The sequence below is a fragment of the Varroa jacobsoni genome, unplaced genomic scaffold (genome assembly GCF_002532875.2).
Source record: "Varroa jacobsoni isolate VJ856 unplaced genomic scaffold, vjacob_1.0 scaffold_859, whole genome shotgun sequence".
Taxonomy (NCBI): domain Eukaryota; kingdom Metazoa; phylum Arthropoda; class Arachnida; order Mesostigmata; family Varroidae; genus Varroa; species Varroa jacobsoni.
In genome coordinates, this window is record NW_019213761.1 from 227,745 (window position 1) to 254,155 (window position 26,411).

General features: G+C 45.7%; 1 protein-coding gene and 1 long non-coding RNA gene across 10 annotated transcripts in view; one reads left to right on the forward strand and one right to left on the reverse strand.

Annotated features, from left to right (window-relative positions):
* The window catches only part of LOC111264448 (uncharacterized), a 257,234-nt gene that overhangs the window by 148,053 nt on the left and 82,770 nt on the right, over positions 1-26,411 (reverse strand). For 5 of the 9 annotated variants that reach the window (XR_015312695.1, XR_015312694.1, XM_022840370.2 and 2 more), the window contains one exon: positions 5,443-5,626. The exons of the other annotated variants lie outside the window; for them this stretch is intronic. Coding sequence is in view for 1 of the 5 variants with exons in the window: in XM_022840371.2 (XP_022696106.1) it covers positions 5,557-5,626 (70 nt within the window). In the remaining 4 variants the exon portion in view is untranslated. Of the gene's footprint in view, positions 1-5,442; positions 5,627-26,411 lie in introns of those variants that run through there. 9 annotated transcript variants of the gene reach the window in all.
* On the forward strand, positions 12,337-26,088 carry LOC147752947 (uncharacterized). The gene is made up of 3 exons (XR_015312698.1): positions 12,337-13,592; positions 24,471-24,903; positions 25,294-26,088. It is a non-coding gene; the product is annotated as an uncharacterized LOC147752947 (long non-coding RNA).

The window sequence follows — 26,411 nt, forward strand, 5'->3', positions numbered from 1 at the left end:
TTATCAGTTGGAGTGCGCCTGGACATCCTGGACGGATGTCCGTCTATACTATATGGTGCGATCTGTATAAGTTGTCCGCAGGAACGCAGAAAACTGGGCACTGCAATAACAATCTTAATCATTGTTATTATCACTGGACATTGACTAATCCACACCGTATGATTTGACGTCGGACCCTTAACCAATACGGTACTATCAGAAGGGCAAAACGTGTGTTGCATACGTTGTATACTACGTAGTATACTTAAAAGTAGAGCATTTTTAATTAGGTCGGTTAATATAATATTAATTGTTTCGAATGAAAACAGATCCCATACATATGATCGTATCAATTATTCAGTGTCTAAGGAAAATATTAACAGCATGCAAAAGAAAAGCAAGCGGGTCAAATGCGCCGCAGACTTCCGCAGATGAAATCCCGTTTGTTTTGAACTGAAGAGGTCAGCGTTCTTCTTGCGAAGTTGAATCAACAATCGGCTCGAGCCCCATTGCTTCCGTTTCTGCTATAACCACCGCCACCGCCACCGCCACCGCAACCGACGCCCCCGTCGACCTCCCATTAAATTCACGACTGAGTCAACATTCAACTTTGCGCTTCCCTGTTGATCACCTCTTCTCCCTGACCCTCTCACATATGCTTACCTATTCCAGTTATTGATAATGTCTTGGCTACGGACAAGTCAGTTGTCTCGTTAGAACCCAAATTCGCGGTCCGTTCGATCCCTAACGTATCGTCATTTAGCGATTGTGTGCGAACCCGTACGCAAATTCATTCATATTTTAGTTTAAAGGTTGCATCTATATAGAATTAGCGGCCACGGTTCGATTTGAGGCAACTTGCACATATCGTGTCGGTAGGTAGGCGAACCAATTCCGTAGGTAGCGGCACGTATCTTTTGTACAAACGCAAACTTTGCGAGATGCCCTCAACCTGGCTACAGCGACGGACGCCGCCTGGTGTTGTAGTATAAGATATCTACAAGCGGCCGCCACGTTTCTAATAATCATACAGAGCCATTCTTTCTTTCAGCCCTTGTGCATTAGATAATGCAAAGGGGAAAAACAGAAGAAATACCAGTGCGCACGTGCCGCTGACTCGACTTTTGCGCAACACAACTCATGAAATTAGTTTGTAAACGTTTCTTTAGTGACTCGTTTACGCGCGCTAAAAAACAACCACTGTCTCCACCTGGCGGCGATTTGTCGTCGTTTCTTGTCTCGCAGAACTTCATTGTTATCAGGCCTATAGTTATTCCTGTGATTAACTTGACTTCGAAGCCTACGTTCTTGAATGACTTCATTGTTATGCGGCTTCCATAGAAAACATTGCCTCGTCGAATGGGTCCAGAAGACGAATGAAATCAAGTTTAGCAGCCAGCACCGATCGACCGACCGACAGACAGACAGACAGACAGACACCAGCCGACGATCAACCTGGGTCGATTCCTCACAACCCATTCTCAATTACAGGTAGCAACAGCTGCTATCTGTGATTGGCGGGCTATAATTGAAAAATTGCTTGCGTCTTTCTTACGCTTGGAGAGCACGAGGGAGAGAGCGTACTTTGACGGGATAGCCAGAGGTAAACACACACGCGTAACTGACTGCTGATATTAGATGATCACAATGCCATCTCGCTGAGATGTCCGGTCGCGTGATGGAGCCACGCTACGCTGCCTTTTGGTGTTGATGACAACGCCCGTGGGGAATGGGAGAACTGAAAGCTAAGCGGTGACAGCTCGACAATACAGATACGCGCTGGTTCCGCTGTATCGATGTGGAATTCTTCACTGCCGTAACGAGAATACTATATGGGTATTATACAAGAAGATGAAGAGTTCATAGATGGCATCGTCTTGTCAACGGATTCGCTGCCAATTCAACAGGTGCGAGCAAGAGCCATTGGTAACGAATAAAAAAGAAACTTCCCTTCGCTAATAGACAGCTTGAATAGCATCTAAGAAGTACCTAAGGAACTCTCACAGGTCGTGAGGGGTGCTGACCCAAGGTGAAACATTTATTTATTAGCAAATGCCGAATAATTAGAATGTACTAAGCTGATCGTGATGCGCGATTCGTCTTCGTGGCTGATTTTTTTTTGTCACCCATTTTCCAATAAAAAATACAGTAATAGTGTGTGAGTAACACTGCTGCGTATGTTTTTTGTGGGATAGGGACATCCATCGGTTTTAGGGAGAGTTAATTCAGACAGGTGTATATATGTATAGTGAGTGTGCAGAATTTGTAAAAACTTCTCTCAGAAACTATTTTCTCTAGTAAATTATAAACAAAACCATTTGAAATTAAATGCTAATTAATTTATTTAATTGTCATTGCCCGTTAGGAAACAAAACATATAACGAGGAAAAGTATCCAAAAACAGCCAGGTGCTTTTTTAGCGTTTCTAATTACTCTACAGGGACGATGGGTAACAATGTGCCGAAACAAAATGTAGCTTTATCTTGCAAAAGCGTCCTACACATCGTCATCGTTGTCCTCCCACAAAACCTTGAAAACAATACAAAAGCGCAAATGTTAGGCAATTAAAGCCCATATGACTTTACATTATGTTATAAACTAATAATAAGGTGCACTTTATTTTTGCACCTACTTTTTTCCATTACAAAATCCGTACGAAGCGGTACGTGGACCATATTTTACCCTCGACTGAATAGAATTTTGGTTATTGCGTCGGTCACTATATGTGTGTTATTTCGAAGACTGTCTCACGTTCCTCCGTTTCGCTCTATCGTACCCAACCAGTTGTCTTCCTCCACGACCTTCCTGTCGATAGTGTCACGTCTGGCAGAAGGCATAACAGGACTATACAGACGCTGTTTGTTCGGGCTGATTGTTGGCTTGCCGCTCGTCCGCAGGCAGCGCTGCATAGAGATCACACCGTGATTCGATATAGAGTGAGTGTGTTTGTACGTCCGGCTCTCTAAGGCTGTTCTACCAGCTGGTGCTTGGCTTGCCCATCCTTATTGTACGCTGCTGCTGACGCTAGTACGCGTGTAGTATGTGTCTTATGTATTATTCACGTACTACGCCATCCCGCCGTCGCCATCGGTCACCGGTTAGCAGCGGTCTGCCGGGACTGGGACGCTGTCTACCCGAACTTAATGAATGTTCTGTTCCACCTCCACTATTAACACGGGAGGGACACGGGACAGAAAGCGAGTCAAGGAAAGCGAAACAGAGAAGCGGCAAAGAACCTGCTGCTACGACTTGATGCTTTTATAACAATAACACGCAAAGGAACATACATACTAATAATAACACACTAATAGACGAGTAATGCGAGTAACTCTGTGTTTGTATGTGTGTAAATAGCGTGCAGTGTTAGCATGCTTGTTCGTGTTTATATGTAAGCATCTGTCTTTGGCTGGCTTCGTGTGCGTCTGTGTGTCATCAAGCGGATGTTGTCCTATATTATTATTATTACTCTTTTATTAGACGTTGAGGTACGTAGGAACGATACGCAGGATCGCCGCGTGCAGTAATGGCAGCAGCAACGACGGGTCCAGCTGTGGCAACACAGAGCCGTCTGCAAAGGAGGACAAGCTATGAACGACTCTGAATGGAAGTAAACGATTTACACTGACTAGTCCATAGGGCGCTTTGCCCTAACAACGAGTATGATCTCATTCATGCTTTCCGTGATTCGTCTACATAGGGGTACTCATCATATCATATATATATATGATATTTTCACAGCGTACTGCATTAAAGGACCCGACAATATTCTAAAATGAACTTCTTGCTTAACATGTAGAGAACGTTGTATGTACTTCATATAGACAAATGGCAGCCATCACGAATTAGGCCGCAAAGAAAGACCTAGGAGTTTGTTCTTGACGAAGAAATTGAGTTCACAACTGATCGAATCCTCGATGGGCAGAAATAGTATTGAGTGCACAATGAAGTGTTTGAATCTTTGACAAAGGATACTCGGTTGTTTTTGTAGCTTTCAAGTTAGACTTTTTTTTTAATCGAATAATGCTATTTCACAGGAACACTACTAAACCTTCTACCCAGAGGTACGTGCACTAAGGGTCTACTCTGTCTCTTTATAGAGACCGCTTCTGCCAAGAGACGAATAGCACCGCTTGCCGAAATACATTATACAGTACGTACTATGTTAGTATCGAGAGATCCGGTCAGTGGAGCAACTGTTGATGCTCTGCGACGGTGGTAAGTGGCAACGACAGCAGCAGTTAGCTTGCTTGTTAATTTTCACTTGAATATTAACAGCTGGTGGCCGTCGAAGTCCCGCTCGTACTGTACCTAGGTAGATAGACCTGTGGGTACGAGGTATTGTCGGGGAAACGCTTTTCGACAAAGCGCCGCATCGAATCTGATCGCATAGACAATATCAGCGACAGCGCAATTGCGGCTGCCTGTTGCCGCATGAACGAAACGGCTAGCACCATACGGCGAACAAGGGATGCCAACCGTCAACAAATGACGCCGAAGATTCTGGCACGACGCTCCGTAACAATAAACAAGATCAAAAAATCTGACAACAACGCCAGTAGCAGTAATAGTCTCGGTCGTCAGGAGGCGCAGCAACGCAATTTCTGCGCTATCGGGCTTTGCAACATTATCACCTTTCGAACGCCAGAAGTAGCGGCAGCGGCCCACGCACCGATCGACGATGCATCATTGCGGCTGCCGCTTCTGCTGCTACCGTGGTCGTCGACAACGCCGGCGTTAACGGTGCAGCATCATCGAGCCGTATCAATAGTCACTGGCTGACATTGCTTCAGCAAATCAGCGCGCATGAAGTGGGGGGCAACGGGGCTAGAAGTCCAGTCGATGCCTAAGCCCAAAATCGTCGAGGGGCGGTACGGAGACGCTAGTGGAGTGCATTGAAAAAGGTGACACTTTGTTACCAGCAGTAAAAGCAGCCATAGCAAGGAGATCCGTCAACGACAAAGCCGGCGGCGGTATGGACGAGAACCGCGCAAGAGCGGACTATTTTCGCTCACCGCTACCGTTTGTTTCGGGATTGTCCATTTCTGTCTCGTTGGAGTTAACGCAATTATCGCAGCGAACTCAGCACCTACCTACTGATATTCACAAGCATCGCCCAGCAAGGTAAGAAGCAAAAGACTGCATATATGGAAGATAGGTGCAGCATGGTCCTACAAACCAACATCGGAAAATAGCATGCTTAGATAATAAAGTCCTTATTTGACGGTGTCATCGCGGAACTGTGTTCGCCGCTGTTGTTACTAATTAAACAAGCTGACTCAGTTACATTAGATGATTATTCGGAGCGTTTGCCGCCCACCTTGTTGACCTGAATAAATATATAACAACTTTGCCCTAGCCACTGCAAACTTTCCCTATGCCTACCATGTGTTCCTGTCTATGGAATCAGCTCATTATAGGGCCGTATAATATGAAATGAAAATAACATAATGATAATCCCAAATCTTATTATTTTTTTAAATAAAGCTTTTACAGGTCTTTATTTCGTAGAATTCAAATGGCAAACACCCGATACAAGCATACATCACCTAGGGTACGTATCACAAAGGTTGATGAATGTCATAAGATTATTATTATTATTAGTATTATATTTTTGAAGAAAGTCGTGTTGATCTTTTCACGCACGTACCTGAAAAGCAAACAGATCATTCGCGTATTAGAACAACTGGGCAACGAATAGATGGAAAGCATACAAAAGATGAGCTGGTGAAGATTAAAACAAGATTTAATCAAATAATATAGTGATAGTAATATTTATAATTTTATAATAATATAATAAAAGAATAATAATAATTCTATAAGTTAGCTGTGGCAACATCGGATGGCAGAGAACCTTAATTAAGGAATAAGAAGGCCCGTTCAACTAATATATAGTTTTATCAAGTTGAGTATGCGTAAAGGTGTGCATATGTGACCGCGTATATCATATCAAAATGTCAGTTCCGTTGTCTGAACGACGGATGTTGGAGGCACTATCTAGTAATCCATAGATACGTTATTATCACAAATCTTCTTTTATACAGCATTAGATCAGACACACAGCATAAATGTAACATATCTAGGACGAGCGAATGTTGAATGTCGTACTAGTAATTACAACGCCGTAGTATTGCTCTAATGACGCCCCATGTCATAGGTAAAATAATTAGTTCTGTCAATATAGCTCGCAATCGGATCGAGAGTCGCAAGAAAAGGCCACAATACAAAAAGGCACCGCGCCTAAAGAAAGACGTAACCAGTAAAAAATTATCGACCGACCGACCGACAAAGAAAACACGAAGCCAGACTGACGAATTGGGACAATTGTAAGCCAACTAATCGTGATTGGCGTAGCCGTAATGAAACAAGATACATATATTATGGCAAAAATCGCTAATGCTATTAAACGGTCCATACCGCGGGGGATGCCCGAAGTGCCCCCGAGGCGAAACTAGACGGTCGGCTCGTGGGTCGGCGTCCCCAGCTATGCTTAGATAACAACTATAGAAATAATTTTTTCCAAACAAATCCACGCGTCTGTCGCTGCGCAGAATGAAAAAATGTTATTAGAAATTTCAGTGAACCGATAGCGAGTAGGTATTGAGGTATGTACCAACGGTTTTGGTTCCGCGGACAAAGTTGAATGATATAGATGAAACAAGATAAATGCATCCTCATATCTCTCGCTTGTGGGGGGCGTGCGAATGCAACGAGAGGAGTCTCCGCGGTTGTTAGTAAGTAGTTTGGCTTTTTTTCCGTTGGCGTATTCACTATAGTCTAAAACGGAACGTACAACTTGGCCTGCCCACCATTCGCGGACAGCCTCCTTTTTGTAGACGGGAAGACTCTTCATTGGCCGCAACAGCTATAATCATCTACAGGAAGCATTACTGTTCCGAGCTAATGACTCCGCTCATGGTATCTACTAATCCTCTTGCAACGACAGCTGCTGCTGCTGCAATCTGACCTGTCGATATGTGAGATTAGGGTAAATTAGTTCCCACTTGTTTGTTGGGTATTTGTCATATCTAGTTTAATTCATAACTTTTCGCTGCTGATCCATAGGTCTGGATCACTGACCCTTTCGTCATATGTTCCTAATCAGTTTCAGGGCAAACAAAGCGAGAGAAGGAGCGCCAGTCAAACCATCGTTTTAGGTACGTTTCGCCGATCGTTTCGAAGGCTTAGTTTAACGGTAGACGCTGACAACGTCTCATGACCATATGGATAATCTTGTGAGTCCACAGCCTGTGCGTTTGGCGGTGCGTGAAAGATTATGAAACGCTCTCAGTTTGCATGCACGTTGCCGCAGCAGCATCTTGCTATAGAGTTGTCCTATTCGTCAGTAGCCCCGGCCTACTATAAACGTTACCCGTTTATCTGCCCATTTCGTTTTAAGGTCGCACGCTAACTCGTACCAGAGCTATTACGGTAGCCAGATAGAAATGGTCACTGTAGAAAGCGCTAATGCCGACCTCGACGGCATATGCTCATGATATCGGCAGCGTTTCGCACAGTAGAATTCATATTGCTGTTTCAATTATTATTTACTGTTATATAGATATAATGTTTTGAGTGAGTTACTTCTTGACCGCGGTTTTGCGTCTGATCCAGGAAGATCAGGGTACTTAGACATCTGTGCGTTTTTCTTACACTGTTGTCTGACCGTACGACGGTGCGCGGTGCTCTTCTACAACGTGAATTCCAGTAGAGGACAGTACTATCGTCTGTTGCGGCCACCGCTGATTCGCGACGCTAGATGACAGATTAACAGCAGATATCCGTTTCATCGTAACCTTGGACAAATGATAGAGGCTATTTTGATAATATCGTGTTCAACCCTCGTATGACTTACCGCAGGCAAAAATTACCGCAGCGATAACTCAGTCGGCTCTACATCTACTTTCGAGTAACGTGGCTAGATTTAAACTTGAAGCGTACCATACGTTTAACTATATATAGATCCTATATTAATTTAGTTATATGCAGAATTTCTCCATTATAACCAGTTAGAATTCTAAGTCGCAGCCAGGTCTAAATTAATTGAGAGAAGGTGAAACGGGACGAATGCTACCAAGACTATGTTAATACCAAATGATTATTATTATTAGCAGCATAGCACGGCTATCAGGCGCTGACGGACGTGGTCCTTTAACGCTCGTGGCTGCCGTTGGCGGCCGCGTCACTTGACCTAGCCGTAGAACGTTTCAGGCTGCGGACAAAGATCGTTCGGTGGAGGTTTCACGAAAAAGCGAGTGTGTAAACATGATGGCTAGCCGCCGTACTAACTAATCCCGATAGGCCTACCACTGAGAGCCTTAAAATCGTGAGGCCATAACGGCTAGTTCGACGATAGTCGTTTAGTTTGATTCTGACGCGGCTTCTGCTGCAACTGTTCCGAGGAACAGCAGTGCACGGTCTCCTTTATTTCTTCCATCTTCAAGTGGAGCTCCATCCCGAACAGTGGAGCTAAAGATCGCAGAACGAAGTCGCAAGAAGACACGAGTATGTTTCCTATCGTACTGTTGCCTATTCATATAGTCCATTTCTATCTTTACCCTTTTCTGTTACTCTACTGACTTCGTCCGGTCAATCAAAGTGGCGTGCAAAGCCCAACTAGCTTGCCGAGGTCTGATTTGCATTGAAACTGTATCATTGTTTTGCACAACGATCACGGTTGTTATTATCATTTAGACTAGCAGCAGTGTGTGGTCGCAATGCTAGCAAAATTTCACGTTCGCCCTGAACGGGAAGTTGTTTAGTGAAGAACTGTAGATGCTTTAAAACCGAGCTTGGGCGTTGGAGGCGGGAATTCTCCGTTTACGAATTTGACTACGTTCGATTTTCCCAAGAGAGAACTAGGAGAGACGGTTTACAAGTTTAGAAAGTGCTATGTACGAAAAACCGAGCTCAGACGGAATTAATCCCTATGAAAGAGAGGGGTAATAGTTACTGATTGTTGCAATCATTACTGCTACTAGTATATTTACCATTTATTACCAAGAATAATACATCGGGAAAATTTCGAAAGACAAGTGACTTCATATCATTTGTCAAGCATACGGTCTCCAAGAATGCTTTTTACCTAACCTAAGCTAACCTAAACCTTCCTGGGTACGAAGACTAACTTGCACGAAACTATCGTAGTATGATCTAGATCCTATTTTTCGCAAGGAATTACACAAATATTGTTATTATTTGATGCCAACTAGGGACTATCGTAAGCGGTTGTAAACGGGGAGACGGACCTTTCTGAGATCGATGAAAAAGGTTACAGTGGTCTCGTTCGGCTCTTCAGCGGTACTGTAGCAGTCATCTAGTAAACATTGGTTGATCTCTCTATGCCGTCGCGCGTACCCGCTACACAAGGGACATATATTTATTTGCAAGCACAGCAATATTTCTAAAGCTCAGCTAATTCCTCCGTTATTATCTGTTTCGAGAAAAGCCGTAATAAAAACCGTTAACGGGTGCGGAGATTAGTGCGAACTGCGTCAATGGGTTAACATGATTGTTGTTTAGAGGCAGAGCGTCCTTTGCTGTCCTTACGTGTTGCGTTTTTCAGCCCTTCTACCCAACTTGCGACAATCGCAGTGTTTGCTATAGACTAGCTTTGAGCCCTCTACACCCATTCTGCAAAAACAGTACCGACAGAGATAGTTTGAAGTCGCCAGACAGTAACATCAACTTCAGGGCGACTGCAGTCCGACATCAACTGGTCAGTGAGTGCGCATTTTCGGCAGCCTGGTCCTAACGGCTCCATGTACACTGATAGCCCCCTAACAAAAGTTCCAATTGGCACTTATAATAACAGGCGATAGATCAAACGTAATCATACGAGTGTCGTCTCAATAAATATGCCTCGTTGTGTGTTTGTCGCGTAAGGGGCCTATGTTAGCATAATAGCAAGATGTAGATCGAGCTGTCCATGCTCTTTTTTTATTCCAGCTTCCAGCCACAAACAAGTGTGAATCCAAAACATCCGCCCTTGCGCGAGAGTTGCCCGGCCTGAAGGACCATCTATTTCAAGCGGTCTCGGCCGTCAAATTGGTAATCCGATCGCCTCAGCTCGGCCGACTGACTCAATTAGGCCGTCGGTTTGTCTGACTCTAATCAGACCGCTCTACTGAATTAATCTCAGTCGAATAGTTATGATAGGCCGATTGTGGACTTCAAAGGTATCATGTGATGGGATGATTATCCCGAGACAGGGAAAAGGTAGGGAAGGCTGCTGGAAGCATCGGAACTCGATCTTGTTGCTTAGGGCTAAAGAATGCTGCGCTTCTCAGGGCTCAGAACGACTTGTCCCGTAGCGTTACTGTACACATCCCATATTAAGCATCATACACAGATAGCACATAAGCATTGACTGCTTATGAACCAATATTACGGCCAAACATGATCGTGCACTTTTTACTTTACATTTCATTGTATATTTTTACTGTAGTAATTGTCTCTGATATATATATAATTTGACATTTAATTTCAAAAGAAGTCTGCTTGTATCACTTCACGTTCATGAAAAACAGACGCAATATTAACTTTAATCCTGTAGTTGACCATTACGTTTTTAGATTTCTATACAGATATATGCGTATAATTGTTAACAGATTGAGGTCGCTATTGGCTAAGTATCGCGAGCGGTTTTGGTATCGTTGTTACTACGACAACTGCCCGCAGACGGTTGCTGAAGGGCTTGAGGAACGGTCATATTCTTTTATTTGCAATGCGACCGTAATAATAATAATAATAGGAATAATCAGAGTTATAATAACCTTTCTGGAATGCGACCCGTTCAACACGACACCCTTTAGTTGAACGTATATGACCGGTCAACCACTTTTGGCTTTAACGTGGTTGTTTCGCCATTATCCTTGCTGATATTGGTACTGGTTGACGTCGAATCGACGGCCCCCAGTCGCATACGCAATGGTCCTGCGCGTAGCATAGCGTTGTGTACGTGTGAGTCTGTCCTTGTGCGCGTGGTTTTTGGTTATCTGTGGGACGTCGTCGACCGCCTCAGGGTCGGCCGAAGCCGTCGCGGCGCCTCGAGCGGGATCAAGTTCAAGGCCAACATCTTCGTCGTCGTTGCCGGCTAAATACAGAGACCAAAAGCCATTCTTGGCGACCAGAAGCTGGCCGCGGCCGGCCGGCCGACCGACCGACCGACCGACCGACCCCCTGTCATAACGACAATGTAATGCGCCAGTCACTTAGCTCGTTAGTCAGATTGTGATTCTTACCGTTACGTCGGCTTGTGCCATTACTCGTGCAGCAACCAGAAGCAGCTGATGTGTTGGCGCTCACTGTGGATTCGTTCTTGTTGCTGCTTTCTTTATATATATATTGCCTTCTACTGCTTTGCGTGTGATCTTTGTGTGAGAGCACAGGCACAAAGAAGAACGAAATACGAAGGTGGATACACCAGCGAAACCGCACAATCCCAGCGAGCGCTGCTTGTCGCAAATAACAGCGTGCTCGTTGACTTGCTGTTGGCAAAAGGCACTGGCGGGTATGACCGACAGCAAGCGTCATTGTTAACTTCTGCCAGCAACGGTACGTTGGACGCGATGATCAACACCAGTAGCAGCGGCGACCGCGCTAGAAAATAGCACCGTCACCACGAGATAAGTTGTAATTGGCGACGACGTTCGAACGGCTTTGGTTGCCACCGTGGAGGTGGCTGTGGGCCATAGTTTCCCGCAAGGGAACGCTCGTTGCGGAGCGGCTGATAATGCTTGCGGATCGCTGACCGATGCTGCAACAGCAGCAGCAGCAGCAGCCGCCGCCGCGGCACAGAGAACAGAAATAGCTCGCTAGATTTGGCAGGCCTCTAACCATTCGACTATAAAACATGTTGCAACTGACAGACTGAAGCGGACGCGGGCAAATGAGCGTGCAAGCGGACAGGCCCCGTGATTCAATGTAACCAACCATCTGCTTGCTGCAATACGGCAGTACGGTTGTCACCGAATTATTTTATAGATCGGATCGGTTCAAGGTATCTGACAACAATCGATAGACAAGTTGAATCTGCCATAGGGAGCATTGTGGCTGCAGACCGATCAGTCATAAGAGAGATCAATCAAAGTTCGTTTGCAACAAGAACTCTTAGAAAAACATCTATATTAGAAACAAATGCGCTGGTGTTCTCCATTTTCTCAGGGTACTGTGAGATTTGCAACTTTATTCAAGTGCAGCGGTAGTGTATCTGTTCGAACCCTTCGCTAGAACCCACCCGTCTCGTTGTCGTACAGTCCTCTACTTGATCTCTTAATTAATCTGATACGCGAAGCAAGGCCGCACGTGTATTTTCATTGCCCTAGGCAACGTGTACCGCACTGGAAGACATTCTTGTATTTCTCAGTTTCAAGCGCTTGTCTTCCTTCAAGTTTATCCAGTAGAGAATGATTAATATTAAAAGCTTGTCAGCTCGTAGCATGCGCCATATCACCAGCTCGCAAATCACACCTTCAACGACGACCGTATGAATGCAAGAGCTTTCTCCTTTCCCTTTACGGTCAGCTCATTCGTTAGCTATAACAATTACGAGTCTCACTTTTGTGCATCTCTCTCTTCCTGTTCCCTCGAGTGTCGGTGTTTTAGTGCGCTTCAAAGCGATCCGACGGGTTCGAACGCGAAGCCGGCACCAGCTAAAGCTGTCAAGCTTGGTGTTTAGTACGCTATCTACCTGTATGTTTAGCCGTATGCGCCGGTGACACTGGCAAAAGACACACCGATGCCCACATTTCGCCGTCGTATTACAGTCGTCGACACAATTGCCATTGTTGGTAGGCAGCCTTATCCCAACCGAGTCGGGCCAAATGGCTATGGGTCTATCAGTGCCTGTGCGTGTAAGCGCCACAGAATCTATTTGCCCAGTTTTACCTTTGCTATTGTCGCTTATACTGGCGCTGCTGTCGCAGTGATGGCGGTGACAGCGCCAATAGTAATACTAGCAAGGCAAATGCTTGAAGACATTATTTGCCCTGTCTGTCGCGTCCGTCCGTCCGTCCGTCACTTACCGTTTGTTGGCTCACCGCTCGAACAGCCAACACCGAACTAACGAAAAGCAAAGACCACCAAACACTGAACGGGCACTGCACTAAACGTAGCCTAGGACGCCATACTGCGTTTCGCGAAGAACCGTAAACTTCCAATAGCAACAGCCGTAACAACATAAACGACAGTGGCAACTGCAACAGCAGGAGCAGCGGCCGCGTCACCTCCACATTTCAATCATTTCGCTAAGCAAGTGCTCGCTTGCCACCCACCGTTTGCCACTTTTGTCCTACGAAATAGCCGAAATTGGCAGAAGGCAAGCATGCAGGCAGAATGTCGCATACGCAGTAGCAAGAGGCTCGATTTTTTTGCCTTTCAACTAAGTAACAGCAGCAGCAGTAGAGAAAAGCGCTCGATAAAGAGGTCCGGCCGACCAGAGAGGCCAGTTGCAATTGGCTGGCTGAGTGTTTGTCTGTACACCCGTACGCATATATAGTGTTTGTACGCTGTTTACGTCGAGACTATATCATTTTTCCTGCCCCCGCTGTGTCTCGCCTAGCAGGTGCTCTACACTCTGTACACGGTGGCACGGTATAATGTACGAATGTGACCAGGTGCGTACATAGTAGAAGAATACGTTTGCATATCATTGTGAGGTAGAGATTAACGAAGTCGGGTAAACCAACGATTCTACAATCTACACTTTTTATATCCATTATCTCTTATATTTATTGCAATTGATAACGTTCGTCCTACGATGAAGTCCATTTTTGATGCGCATAGATATCAACTCGGTCAGACGATGCCTTTGCGTATAATTGAGCGCCCAAGTGACGTCATTGTTGAGGCCATCACGACTCACTAATGGTGATGATAAGTGTCGTACTAGTGTCAGCCACAGAATAGTTAACGAATCAGGCAAAGTCGTAGGAGAGACCGAACGATGCAGATGTCAACAAAATTCATGGTGAATTCTGCTTCATTTCTACGAAAGGCACACATCTGAATATAAAGCGAATGGAGGAGATGTAACCAGCTGGCTAGTTAGCTATATAGAAAATGAAAGTACTCATAACGTCTCGTGGACATTAAAGAAAAAACAGAATGGAGTACACATATGCTTAGAAATGTATGCGATTCTATATGGAAGCAGTCCAACAGTTGCACACATGCTATAGCATATTGGTATACCACTGACGTGTGCATAATTAGATAAGTCTTTTGAAAGAAACCCCTTTAAATTCCGTGTATGTGCGGGTGCGAGGAGCGACCGAAACGGCAACGAAAAAAATGGAGAGACTAGCAAAGAGGAAGAGCAAATGGTTTAGCCCAATAATACAAGGACCCACCGGAGAAAAGAATGCAATTTTCCGTGAATGTATGCTAACTCCGCAGCTGGTGGATTGCGGATGATGGCGTGCAGCTGCTGGCGACACGAACGCAATCGCCAGCTCAAAAGAAAAGTCCCTTATAGTTCTTGTCATAGAAACGCTGTTAGGACATGTTTCGTTGAATAGGTTGCCAACAGAAACTCTTACCCAAGTAGTTCGTTCTGCTTCTGCCATATATATATATATATATATATATAGAGAGAGAGAGAGAGAGAGAGAGAGAGAGAGACCGAATGGAATGGATTTTATGCATACGAAGATTTCAGTGTACGTACATACATACATACATACATATCATACAAGATTGGTCTTCCCTTTCAAATTCGCATCGGTGAACCTTCGTTAAATAGACGCGCATGGGTCAAAAACAAGCCCTACCTTCGGTGAAGAAACAGATGGACTTTACCTTTTCGAACATACATAAAGTTACTAAGGACGCGTAGAAAACCGCTCATAGCAGCGCGCTTGTTGTAGTGACTGGTTTATTACCAGCGATATGACATTACTGAAGACGAATGTATCATGTAAAACGCAAATGAATATACGTATGAGCATATGCATAAGTCCCCAACAAAACAGATAGGAAGCATTACTAGATCGAAATATGTCTGGAAAGACACTTGGGTGGAGGACATTTTTAACTGGGTACAATTTACTTTGTGGTGCAGTAGAACGATTAAAAGCAGACAACCTCTAGGAAGTCGTCATAGGATTGACTGTTGTGCGACCGTGTAGTAGATAGTTCATGCTCTGTGTCCTAGGTTGCTTTGCTATATTGATTCGCATAGTAGATTTCGTATGCATCGTTAACTGTACCTGTAGCCGTTACCGCGAAGTATTCTCCTATGCTGACAATGGTAACATCTACTGGTAATACCAGTATTACCATACTATATAGGAAATGTTCATCGTGTTATGCAGTTATGAAAAATATTGCAGCATTTTACTTTTTATATTCATTGTGTCTTGTTCCTTGTTGGCTTCTTCTCTTTGAAGGACCTAGGTGTGATCAGCCATGTCTGCACTGTTCAACTGTGTTAATATAGAAATGCACTACTCTACAATACGCGGCAACCTGCCCAACCTGCTTTTGACAAACAGTCTCTATTTTATAGAAATAACTGCAAGTCTGCAGTCCACCACGAGCCCTTACTGCTTTTGGAAGGCTAGACTTTCAGCCTGAGTGCCAAACTGATCTGGCCATGCAGCGAAACCAAGCCAAGCATGGCGCTCTGATTGACAGACTCTGATGGTTACGAACCCGGACATTACGTCGAAGCTGCTATCCAAAATTGTACCTGCTAGTTTCATTGGTGCACTCTCTATCGAGAAACAAGCAGTCTGCGAAGAGAATCTGGGTACTCCACCAACCGCGACCCAGTTGCGAAGCGACCAGACAGACCTCAGCCATGCGCGAACCATAGTCTGCTGCCGTGCTTTCTATAGGTTGACAGAAAATGTGCAGGAAACTACGTGATTTCGGTCACCTGGCTCGTTCATCCGGTAGTAGCTCTTGGGAAGCGGAGTGAAAGAGGGACGGATGGTCGATAAACCATCTTCAACATAGCCAACAATGCGACCGGCTGAATCAGTCGAGAAACAGGGCAGTCTTTAAAGGAAACCAGAGAAAGCCGCTGGAGAACTCGGAGAATATGGAATTGAATGTCTTGGCAAAATTATTTGACAGCACTACTCTGCTTAGTGTCGTCGCCACTAGTCGGTCGTGCCACTGAAACCGAGCGTACCAACGGCGGCAGTGACAACAGCAGCAGCATTAATCAAATCTTTGAGATCTGAACGAGATCCAGATCAGTCGGCAGTAGACAAAATTAGCGATGGATATCTGCGCCGGCTGGGTGGTCTATCTAGCAACTATCAGAACCAGTCAGAATCCCAATCACATCAAGCTGCTACTGTGACAGTAGCTATGCGTTGTGGCGCCCAGTTACAACCTGTAGTAAGCGAGACCCTTTATCCCCTTTGTCTTACCCCACTCGAACATTAAGCGCAACCTTCTGCTAACTTAAACCAATTCTGGAAACGACGGCAGGGTGGCTGGCGCCACACTCGCAATCATCAACCACGAGCTACTGCTATAATAACATCATTTATACTCATTATATCAGTTGGATCTAAAAAAGTAAGAGCGCATTGCAGTCCTAGCAACAACAGAAAATCACGTTTAACATCGTTTCATTTCGGCCGTTAGCACTTTTCCTTTCTTGGTGGCCTCAAACGCAAAGCGAGGGTTCATCTTCCACTTTCCACGTAACCATGCACCCACATATATACACACTCACTAAGCAGCTGTTACTTTATCGGGTGGCTATTTAAGAGTCATGTCTTTCATTCATCCGCAAAAGAGTCTAAACTCACTCGGCAGAGATCATATACTTCCTGCCTTTGAAATCAAATGCAACTTTTGCATGATATCCTGGAAGTCAAAGAGTATCGTTGTATCTTCAGGCTGTATCTTCAGGCTGCTATGATCTACGCAGTTTTTCTTTTTTTGTCTGCTTTTAAGTTCTTAGCGATTACGTTGCCTTTTCACACATCTGCCATAAAGTTAAGATAGCAAGACATTGTTCTAGTCAACTTTAAAATGTCGTTTAAAAATTTCGTTTGCATTTCACATTGCTACTGTTGCTGTTGTTACCCACTGAATAATGGTCTGATCCAAGTGTGCAAGGAAGCTGCAGTCGCTGAAATATCTGCTACAGTTACTTCACACTGCACTATCAGACTGCTATAATTAATTTTTTGCCTCATCGAATTAATATATGAAATTTCCCAGGTCCACATCCATTAGTGAGAACTATCTAGCGCCCTTAACTCACTCTTTTGCTCACTCCCACACTTAGCTCGCAATCTATTTCTCTCTCCATTGAAAGTGCAATTTCCGTCTAGACGAAACTAGTCAGGGGCATCATGTCCAGCCTGGGTTCTACAGGCGCACTGCTTACATCAGCTTGCTTCCTCATGCTGCTGCTGCTACTGGTTTATTCTAAACCCCGCGCGTAACTCTTATCCTGGTGCCCCCTTGTCTCACCAACAGTCACTGAGATCGAACCTGCAGGGCCATCTATTTCGAAGACGTACTTGATTCTTCGTCCGCTTACTGTCGATTCACTGCTGTTAGGCAACACAGGTACAGGAAGCGATGTTGCCTGCGGACCCCAATCTTATTTCTCGTTCAACTTTTTTTTACTCGATGTTCTCAGTTCACTAAAGCCACGTCGGGCGAGTCAGTGGTCAAAAAACCTGCGTTACAAGGCAGGCTGACCTAGCCAAAGCCGGCCAACTCAACTCGACCGAGATCTGCTTTCAAGCGGCAACGTAAGCTAGCGCACGCGTGCTGCATGGTTTACAGGGAGATAGAATCCGTGACTGAAAGAAAGAGAGAATAGCTGAAGCAACGCAAGAAGGCAACGTGCCTTCAGGCCGTGTTACCACATAAAGCCCATATACTGGGGCAGAGCTCTCCGGCACCGCTGCCGTTGGTTTGGCAAGTGTTAGTAGCCAGCGTTGAGGTAAAGTGAAGTAGACTGCAAAGCAGCCTACTTCACTTAACTGCAACGACTGACCGGTTTAACTGAACCGGCTAACCCCAACAGCCATAGCAGCAGCACCTCTCTAGCACTCGCAACGTATAGAGTTGGCGGACCAGCGCAGACAAGCTGTTCGGGTCGAGCCGGATATGGGGTATTCCGTGATAGAAAACAAGTCGCAGGTCCAGGCTCTCCGGGTAGATGCAATGCTCGGCTCTACCACTTTTCCCCCGTTCGGCAAAGCAGCTGTTTTTGGGGGGCTTTCATAGAGGTTTCGGTTGGGCACGAAGTGACTAAGCTAGCTTTTACTACAACCGGTCGTGTAGTACTACAACTGCTACGACGACGAACTTGATAACCTCATGGTCGCTGAAATACCCTTCTTTAAGGCTCTTTCCATTATCAATAAACGTCAAAATTATGTCTGTCAACTAGGCACCCAGGCCGTTTTCCAGTTGCTCGCTCCGAGTCGCACCCTTCTCTTTTCTCCTTCACAGAACATGCCCAAAAGTCGACTACATCTGCGGAAATAAGTTTACGTCTTTAGCGGTCTGCCGGTACCGCCGTCGCTGTTAATGTCGCATTAGCGGCTGCTCGAGGTAGCCCCCATATAGGTATATGGTGTACCAGTGCAGCTACTTCGAATGAATACGTGTCCGTTCGACCGTCTCATCTTCGTCGATTGCAATAGGACTGCCTCTGTACTTTGGCACTACCTCAGGTGCTACCTAAAGCTGATTTAAGGTTAAGGTCTTATCGGGCCATAGAGGCCAACAGAGAGCTGAACCTCTGCGCGTGCGACGATCCAACCACTAAAAGATAGCCCGCGTTAGACCGGCCCAATGCCTTCAATTTTCCGTCCTAGCTGGAGCAAAGCTGTACTCAATACTAGGCACATATCGAGTGCACTCTAGTCATAATAAAACGAACTGAGAGACAACAGCACAATGCTACTGTAGTATGGACTACTCGATGGCTTCTGACTGTATATCTCACATACAACTCAATATAACTTACGTATTTACATCTGCTCAGGGAGTCGACAAACGGTCAAGTAAGCGCATAGGAAAAAAATCTTACTTTACTCGCTCGTGCCATGGCTCGAGTGGTTGACAAGGACCACCGTCGGAGCAGTCATCCCGAAGCGCATGCATGCATACACGTGTACAGCAATGCTAGCACGATGTGCTGATTCAGTGGGAACTATATTATCATTGTGTTACTAGTTATCTACAAAGCAAACCTGTTGGCGGATAAAATGTGTGGGGCTTGTACCCTGTAGCTTACACAGTTTAGCATTAGCGTAACCACTGTTTTTCACTAGACCTTTCGCATTGAAATCGTACAGGAAATAAGCGCAATAACATCGTCTATTCGTATTTAATTATCTAATCAAATACTATTAGAAACATCCCTGAATAAGTTTATACGTGCGTGTTTGGCTGCATGTACACCTCGCAGGGAGGCTGGCTTGTCACCCTGACAAGCATTCATTAACTTTGGTTTCTCTATCCAAAAACGTCCCGTGTAGCTCTTTGACTCTACCAGGGCCTCCTTTTGTTTAAGTCAGGAACTTCCCTAAAAAAAAAGTGTCTTGTAGAATTTAAGGATCATCTAAGTTGCCGCCGAAACAGGCCCTGAGGCGACCGCAGATCCACAAGGCAGCCTCGATTTCGGCTGGTCTAATCCTGCCTTGACAAGATGCCACTAAAGTTCGCTTGATCGGGCTAGCTGACTGATCGACAGCGAACGCAATACAGTGGAACACGCTGACGCACGCCTACGCAGGATTAGAGGATACGACCACTTCCACTAGTAACAATATTGTAAAGTGTAATATTTCACCTAACGGCGTAGCTTAAACTGTTGCATTGGAAAAACTACGCGGTAAAAAGGTAACTAAGGCCAATTGGGTCAGCATCCGATCAAAACAGCCAGCGAGCGTAACCCTGGTGGGTAGCTTGCCTTGTAGCTGTCGATTTTATCCTTCATTTTCGTAGTTTGTTCACATGCACAACATTGCCGATCATTCATAAAAGGGACGCCAATAACATTTCACTTTATGATAGTGCTATGCGATATTGAACGACTTTAAACATCTGCGTCAACGTTGTGTTAGGCCCAAACCCAAATATCGAAGACAATATAACACAAGAAACGCTGCAGAATTTTGTTGCCGCCTCTGGCCAACCCACCAGGCGCCGTCGCTAAGCAGGCAGATGATACAGGTTACACAAGCCTTTCTTCCTCCTCTTTGAGTGTGTCCATCATAGGCAGCGACAGCTGCTGTAGGCGGCGGGCGACGTGCAGTCACGTTTGTGAAGTACATCTCCTGCAGCACGATACGACGAGATATGATCCCCACTCAGCCAACCACGAGGAGCTCAACCCCCGGCTAACATCGTAGCTATATCTAATATACTCTCATGCCTGCTTTCGCCTCCTCTGCGCTGTCATACTCACAGATGATGTGGTACAACGTTGATGGACCGACTCAGCGGAAACGAATATACGGGTGTCGTTCAGACCGCTCTTATTATAACTGTTCCGCGCAGTCGCTCTTCTAAACCTTCTGCCAGAGAGTTTCATCCTGGTCCGTTCTCACTGAGACAGCACCGGTAGCAGAAATTGGCCTTGAATACACATTCATCTGGCCGCGCGTCCTTCTAGCATTGACTTTATGCATAGCCACATGCATACATATAGATAGATAGATCTGCAATTGCTGTTCTGTCATCCGTTACAGCCAATACTTGTACATGCTACTGGGGATTCCTGTCGGGAATCTTGCGTTCCCTATATATAATATAATCTTCTCCCAGCCTCTGCATCAGCAGCACAGCCCTTATTGCTCAGTCTAGATATGGTTCATGCCATACCCTAGTAACAGCCTAAATGCACTTCGTGTAGCTATTGTTTGTTTATTTATTACAGTAACGGTAAAGACTCACATCTTCTCTGCGAGGCGTCCCAGTTTGCGATCAAAATTTGATTCAGAAGATTCGATCAAATTATTATTGACATGAATCAATTTGTTTTTCAAAACCAATTTATGTTCAACAGCGCTGCCCACCGATCTGCGGCAGTAATCGTAGCGGTAGCAGTTACAATAGTAACACGGAAAACGAGGTCGGAAGTATTTCGACGATTTTCTACTGTTTGACGCAAATACGTGACCGAGCAGCCACAAGAAATGCTCGTTAACGGTACTACTTTAAAAGAAAGGGGATTTACATGTAGTATATAATCAATCGCTGCGGACGCAAACATCAAACGGCTATCTCCATGGAGATATCGAGCACAAACTGGGCTGCAAAAGCAATGCATGCGTTAGCGCACAGACGTACACACACAAAAACATACAAATACCGCTCTATATGTTGCTTACTGGTAATATATCATGATTTTAGTGATCTGTACACATCTGTTCGCTCTCTTTCTCTCTCCCCGTTATGCATTTGCCCTCTTTGTTTCGCCCCTCTTTTCACTGCCACCCGGGATCTTCAGGGCTGTTGGCTCACCTTCCATAGACTACTGCTGTTGCTGGGGCAGCATTGTATGTTGTTCCTGACAAGTATATACAGCACGCTTGCGCTTCCCTTGCCACGCGGGGCAAGTCCTGCGTGCTAAACTACCGCCTACAGCGGAACACTTCTTTTTCGCCTGCCTTTGCCCATACGCTTTAGCTAACAGACTTCCGTGCGAGCCGAAGGGGATACAAATATCTTGCTGCCACTGTTGCCGTTGCCGTCGCCGAGCGCTCGAAGTATTCGTTGTCATCGTAGTCTTCCGCTATCGTCCCGTTCTTCTTCCCTATTCCCCGAACTCCAGGACGCTGTCGTCTCGACTCGTTCCTAGTTCCTTGGTTGCGGCTTTCTTGCAGCCATAGCTTGGTATCGTTGATCGAAGTCGCTAGAAACCGCCTTTGACTCCATCTTACTACCTACCCCAATCTTTCCTCTCGATGTCAGCTAGACACCTATCCTAAACAACCAACAATTCAGGCGCGTTACAACTAGGGGCGGACGGCAGACAGAAGCAGTACCAAGCCACCTGTTTTTGTCCTTCGTGACTGCGCTCCCGTCAAAGACGCTGCTTTTCTTCCGAACCCACTGCATTATCTCCAACCTTATCCTACCCTGCTAGTGCCACCACGTTTGTTTGGTTGTTCACTCCTCGTCTGCTCACTCACCAGCAGCAGGCGCGGCATCGGTATCACGGCAGCTCTAACCGGCCGCGCTGTTTTCTCCAACTGCAAAATATAATACCTCCTCTTTCTCCTGCCTCAGCACCCGCCTGCCCATTCCGAGCGGCTGACCGTTCCTGTTTCCCACTGACACACGCGCGCACACTCAGACCATAGACAGAAGACACAGAAAGCCCTGGTGCCCCCAACCCCGTTCTGTAGCCTCGTCTTTTCCCGCCCGATGTTGCAGCGTCGCCATTTCAATACACAAAGGAGTACGACAATGTTCCTCGTTTTCCATGGAGACAGCTTTTGTTCGCAGGCAGCAACGTGCAACGAGCGTGCGGTGCGGTGATCGCCCGAGTACTGCTGCTAGCTAGTCCGGTCCTTATTCATCCGCCCAAATGTCCCGAATGCAACCAGTCCGGCAGAAAACCATCCCACCAGGGAGGCAAACGAGCGGGCTGTCGGGAGTCGCGCAGCTCGATGCACGCTGACAAAGCACCGCATCGCCTTACGAGCCACTGCTCCGAGGCCGACGCTAGGGCTAGAGACTCCGAACCGATCCCCGTCGATAGAAACCAGTTTTCCTGTCTAAAGGGATGGGATATCAGCCATATTCGGAACAGCGTTAGGAATAACGTAACGAACGTTATGGTAAAGCAAAGCGAATATTGTTGACCTCATCGACATTGAAGCTATCTGTTTTTCAGGATCGATGAGAGTTTCTAATATGCAAGTATATACATATTGCTACACGAGCTTCTCTTTTTGCAAATTTCAGATAACCAACTTTTCGCTGTCAACGAGCGAAGAAAGCCTAAACGTTGTTAGAAAAATCGACGCGGTTGACAATGTATTCGAGCTCTGTCAGATTGAGACGCGGCAAGTACTGGACTGATTGTTCAATGCCAATCAGCTGACGCGTGCGTTTCCATGCGTGAAAATTTCAAAAATATCAGATGAAAAGGCTGGTAGATAAGCAACAACATGGTTGAAGGAGAACATTGTTGAAGGCGGCAAGACAGTGTGGAAACGTAAAAGATGGGTCACCACGGTAGCTGAAGTCGCGCAAAACGAACCGTGGATTCCACGCTTCTCACCAAGTGGCAAGTGATTAAAGATGACAAGTGATCAAACGTCTAGAACATAGAGTTAGTAGATTCCTTTGAATGAACTATCAGACGCGTAGTGGCATTATGGCTTAGTTGGGCCATCTGCTGCCTTCTTGGCTCCCAGTTTACTGCTGTGCATTCTGTCAGCGATTATTTTTTGCTAAAATCAATTAGTATTGATTCATAGGCTACCTAAGTTTAGGACTGAATGCATTTCAGATAGCGTAGTTGCTCATGTCGGCCTATCGAGCATCTGACCTAAGGCTGGGCAGCTGCCTGGTTGGTGCGGAGCGCGGCTGATTATTAGTCTATTGCTAGCATAGCTCTTCGTTGACGTTGCCATCTACCACGCCAGTCATAATGCTAGTCGCGGTGTCGGCGTGCGGTATAATCCAATGTACAAACAAAATGACAGCACTTCGGCATAAACGGCGCTATCTTCATTTCGTTGGTCAACGATTGGCCTGTTTGTCGTCGGAACGTCGAATGATTTCGACAACGATGATGATGATGATGAGAACGACGACGGACGAGAGGGTCGACGGACGAACGAACAAACGAAACGGTTGCCAGTGGCCCAGCCCTGCTCTTTATTTTCGTCGTCGTTGTCTTCATCATCATAATCACCTATTTGAACGACGATTCGCCGCCACACAGACTGGCAGGTATAACGATGATAGAACACTAGATAGATCTAAAAGCAAAAACGGGACAAAGCAATAGTCACCACGGTGGCGGCGGCAGCAGTAGTAATAGCAATGAGTGTGAATACCAACAGTATAGCGGTGATGGCTCAGCGTGGAAGGAGCCGCGCCAGGCGTTGCGGCAGCAATAGCAGCATCAATTAATATAGTGGTATGATGATTTCTGAAGGGATAACGCCGTCCTTCCGAAAGACTACTCGAGCCGTAAAATCGAATCTTGGAGGACATAAAAGAGCCTTTTTTCCACCTATGTTCCTCGCACCACTCGTTCTGTCGGCGATCTTCTCCCTCCTATTTCAGCGGCAGAAACAAACGTGTAACGTTGTTTGTAGCGGTGAAACTTCAACGAGCGGTGAATCTCCACGATCGTTCAGTGGTGATTTGTCTGCCTACGAATTTCAGTGACACGTGTAAAATGTCTGCGAAATAGCAGGGCTAGACACAATGCTCATGCGATTAGGTGAGCAAGATTAAGTGTAGTAGGTAACTGGCGCCTGATGTAATGACGCCTAACGGCGATTTTGGGTATCAAACTTGAAATGTTTCAGTAAGAGGTACAGAAGCAGTAGTCCCGCAACGTCAGAAGTAGTAACGAGAGAACTGTGCCAGCTGTTGGCCGAAGCTGCTGAAGTGATTCTGGTTAACGTGCATATGAGACGACTATTGGAATAAAAGAGAATATCGACAACGGCCAATAACGTGACCGTACGCTAGTTCACACGTTCAACTGGATTGATTGCGTGGGTGCGACACAAACCAGCATCAGAAACCACGGTACGAGGCAAGGCGCGACGGAAAATGAAAGAACCAGTAAGACTCAGTGCAAAGTGACGGACGGACGGACGTGGCAAGCAAGTGAGTGAGTGACGCCCTGATCAGCGTGCCGCTATGTGACCTAGGAAAAGCGGTGGAAGCATTGTCAGTAATAGCAGCGACCAGATGACGTGTCGAAGAACGAATACAGAAGACCACGGGTACAAGGCACGTACAGATATTCGTAAATTTTGATATTGGTACTAAGAGCCACACTAGAGGGTACTAATGGTACAAAGAGCCATCTCGCTAGTTCGCGTGTTGCCTTCAGTTGTCCCTGCGGATACGGCATCTGCTGCGAATACGTTAGTGGTGCCTATGCCTACGAATGCAATGCTAAACCAACTAGACAGGTTCACTGGCGGGAGCCATCGATCGCTAACCTGGGGTTCGACCCGACAACCGTTGAGCTTTTTGACGATCGGAATAGGTCATTATTAGAACACCGGCGAAAACAACGAATCGTCGGTCCCGTAACCATTATTATATATAGGGCGCAGAAAGGCCAGCCGGACAGATTCTTCATTGTTGTTGTTATCTTTCTTTTGCTTTCTGCAGGAAACAGCGGATAGTTGCTCTATTGCTTTAAACGGTCCCGAGCTCGATAGGCTGTTGAGATGACCACTTGCGGCTAGCAGTACTCTGCACGTCTCTAGTTTTACGTCGAAATTCGCTCAGCATCATCAACACAGCGGAAGCTTAATATAAGATCGCTCTAAAGGTGGCAACCTGTACTATTTAGGCCGATAAAAAGACTAGCAATACACTAGGCACAGGTCAGCCCGAGATGAAAACAAGTCTACTTTCGGACTTGGAAAATGTCTAAATAGTTAATTTCTGTAATGCCCTTATGTGATCTTGTCAGACTTTTCCGCTCGAGATTTAGAGGCAAATTTTTCATTTGTGTAATGTTAATAAACTTATACCTGTTTATACGGTACACCGAAGTAAATAGATATTTCTCATTTTGTCCATCTTACGTTTTGCTGGCAAATACTCCCATACCCTACACCCGGCTATCACTTCGTTCTTACAAAAGAAACTGTTATACTAGTTAATACCTCAAGAGCCGAAATAGAAAAAAAAACGTTTTAGAAGAGGCCAAATACAGGCCGACGTCCTCCCTCTTTGTGGCCGCAGTAGCGACAGCGTCATCACGAAAACAGCTGTCGCATTACAGATTTCGTGACAGGAGAGCAAAGCTCGCACAAAAACCCTCGTCATTATGACTTGGAGTACGCTTTGCAGATATTGACTTCTGACGATTTCTATTTGTGAACGCGTTGTTTTCAGAGGATCCAACAGGTGCGTCTGCATTCCTTGTGTATTTGTGGGCTAATTTCTGTGTAACCAGCCCAGCCAGCTAGCTAGCTGGGTTTGGCCTGTCACGATATAGCTTATCTAGCTTGACTGTGACCCATAGCTATGCCACAATGTCATCCGAGACTACAGTAGCAAGATGAACGGATAATAGTATAATTAGTCCTACTAGTAGACAATCTTCGAATGATTTGTTGAATGACTAAAACGACACTGATAAGCACAACAGAGATCGATAGCGCGCTCTCAGTGTCAAGGTTGATCTCGCCAACTAGACCGATAGACATCCCGATCTAATTGTCTAATATCTAGCTAGCTATCCACCACCGGTGCTGCTGCTATGACGACAGTGACTA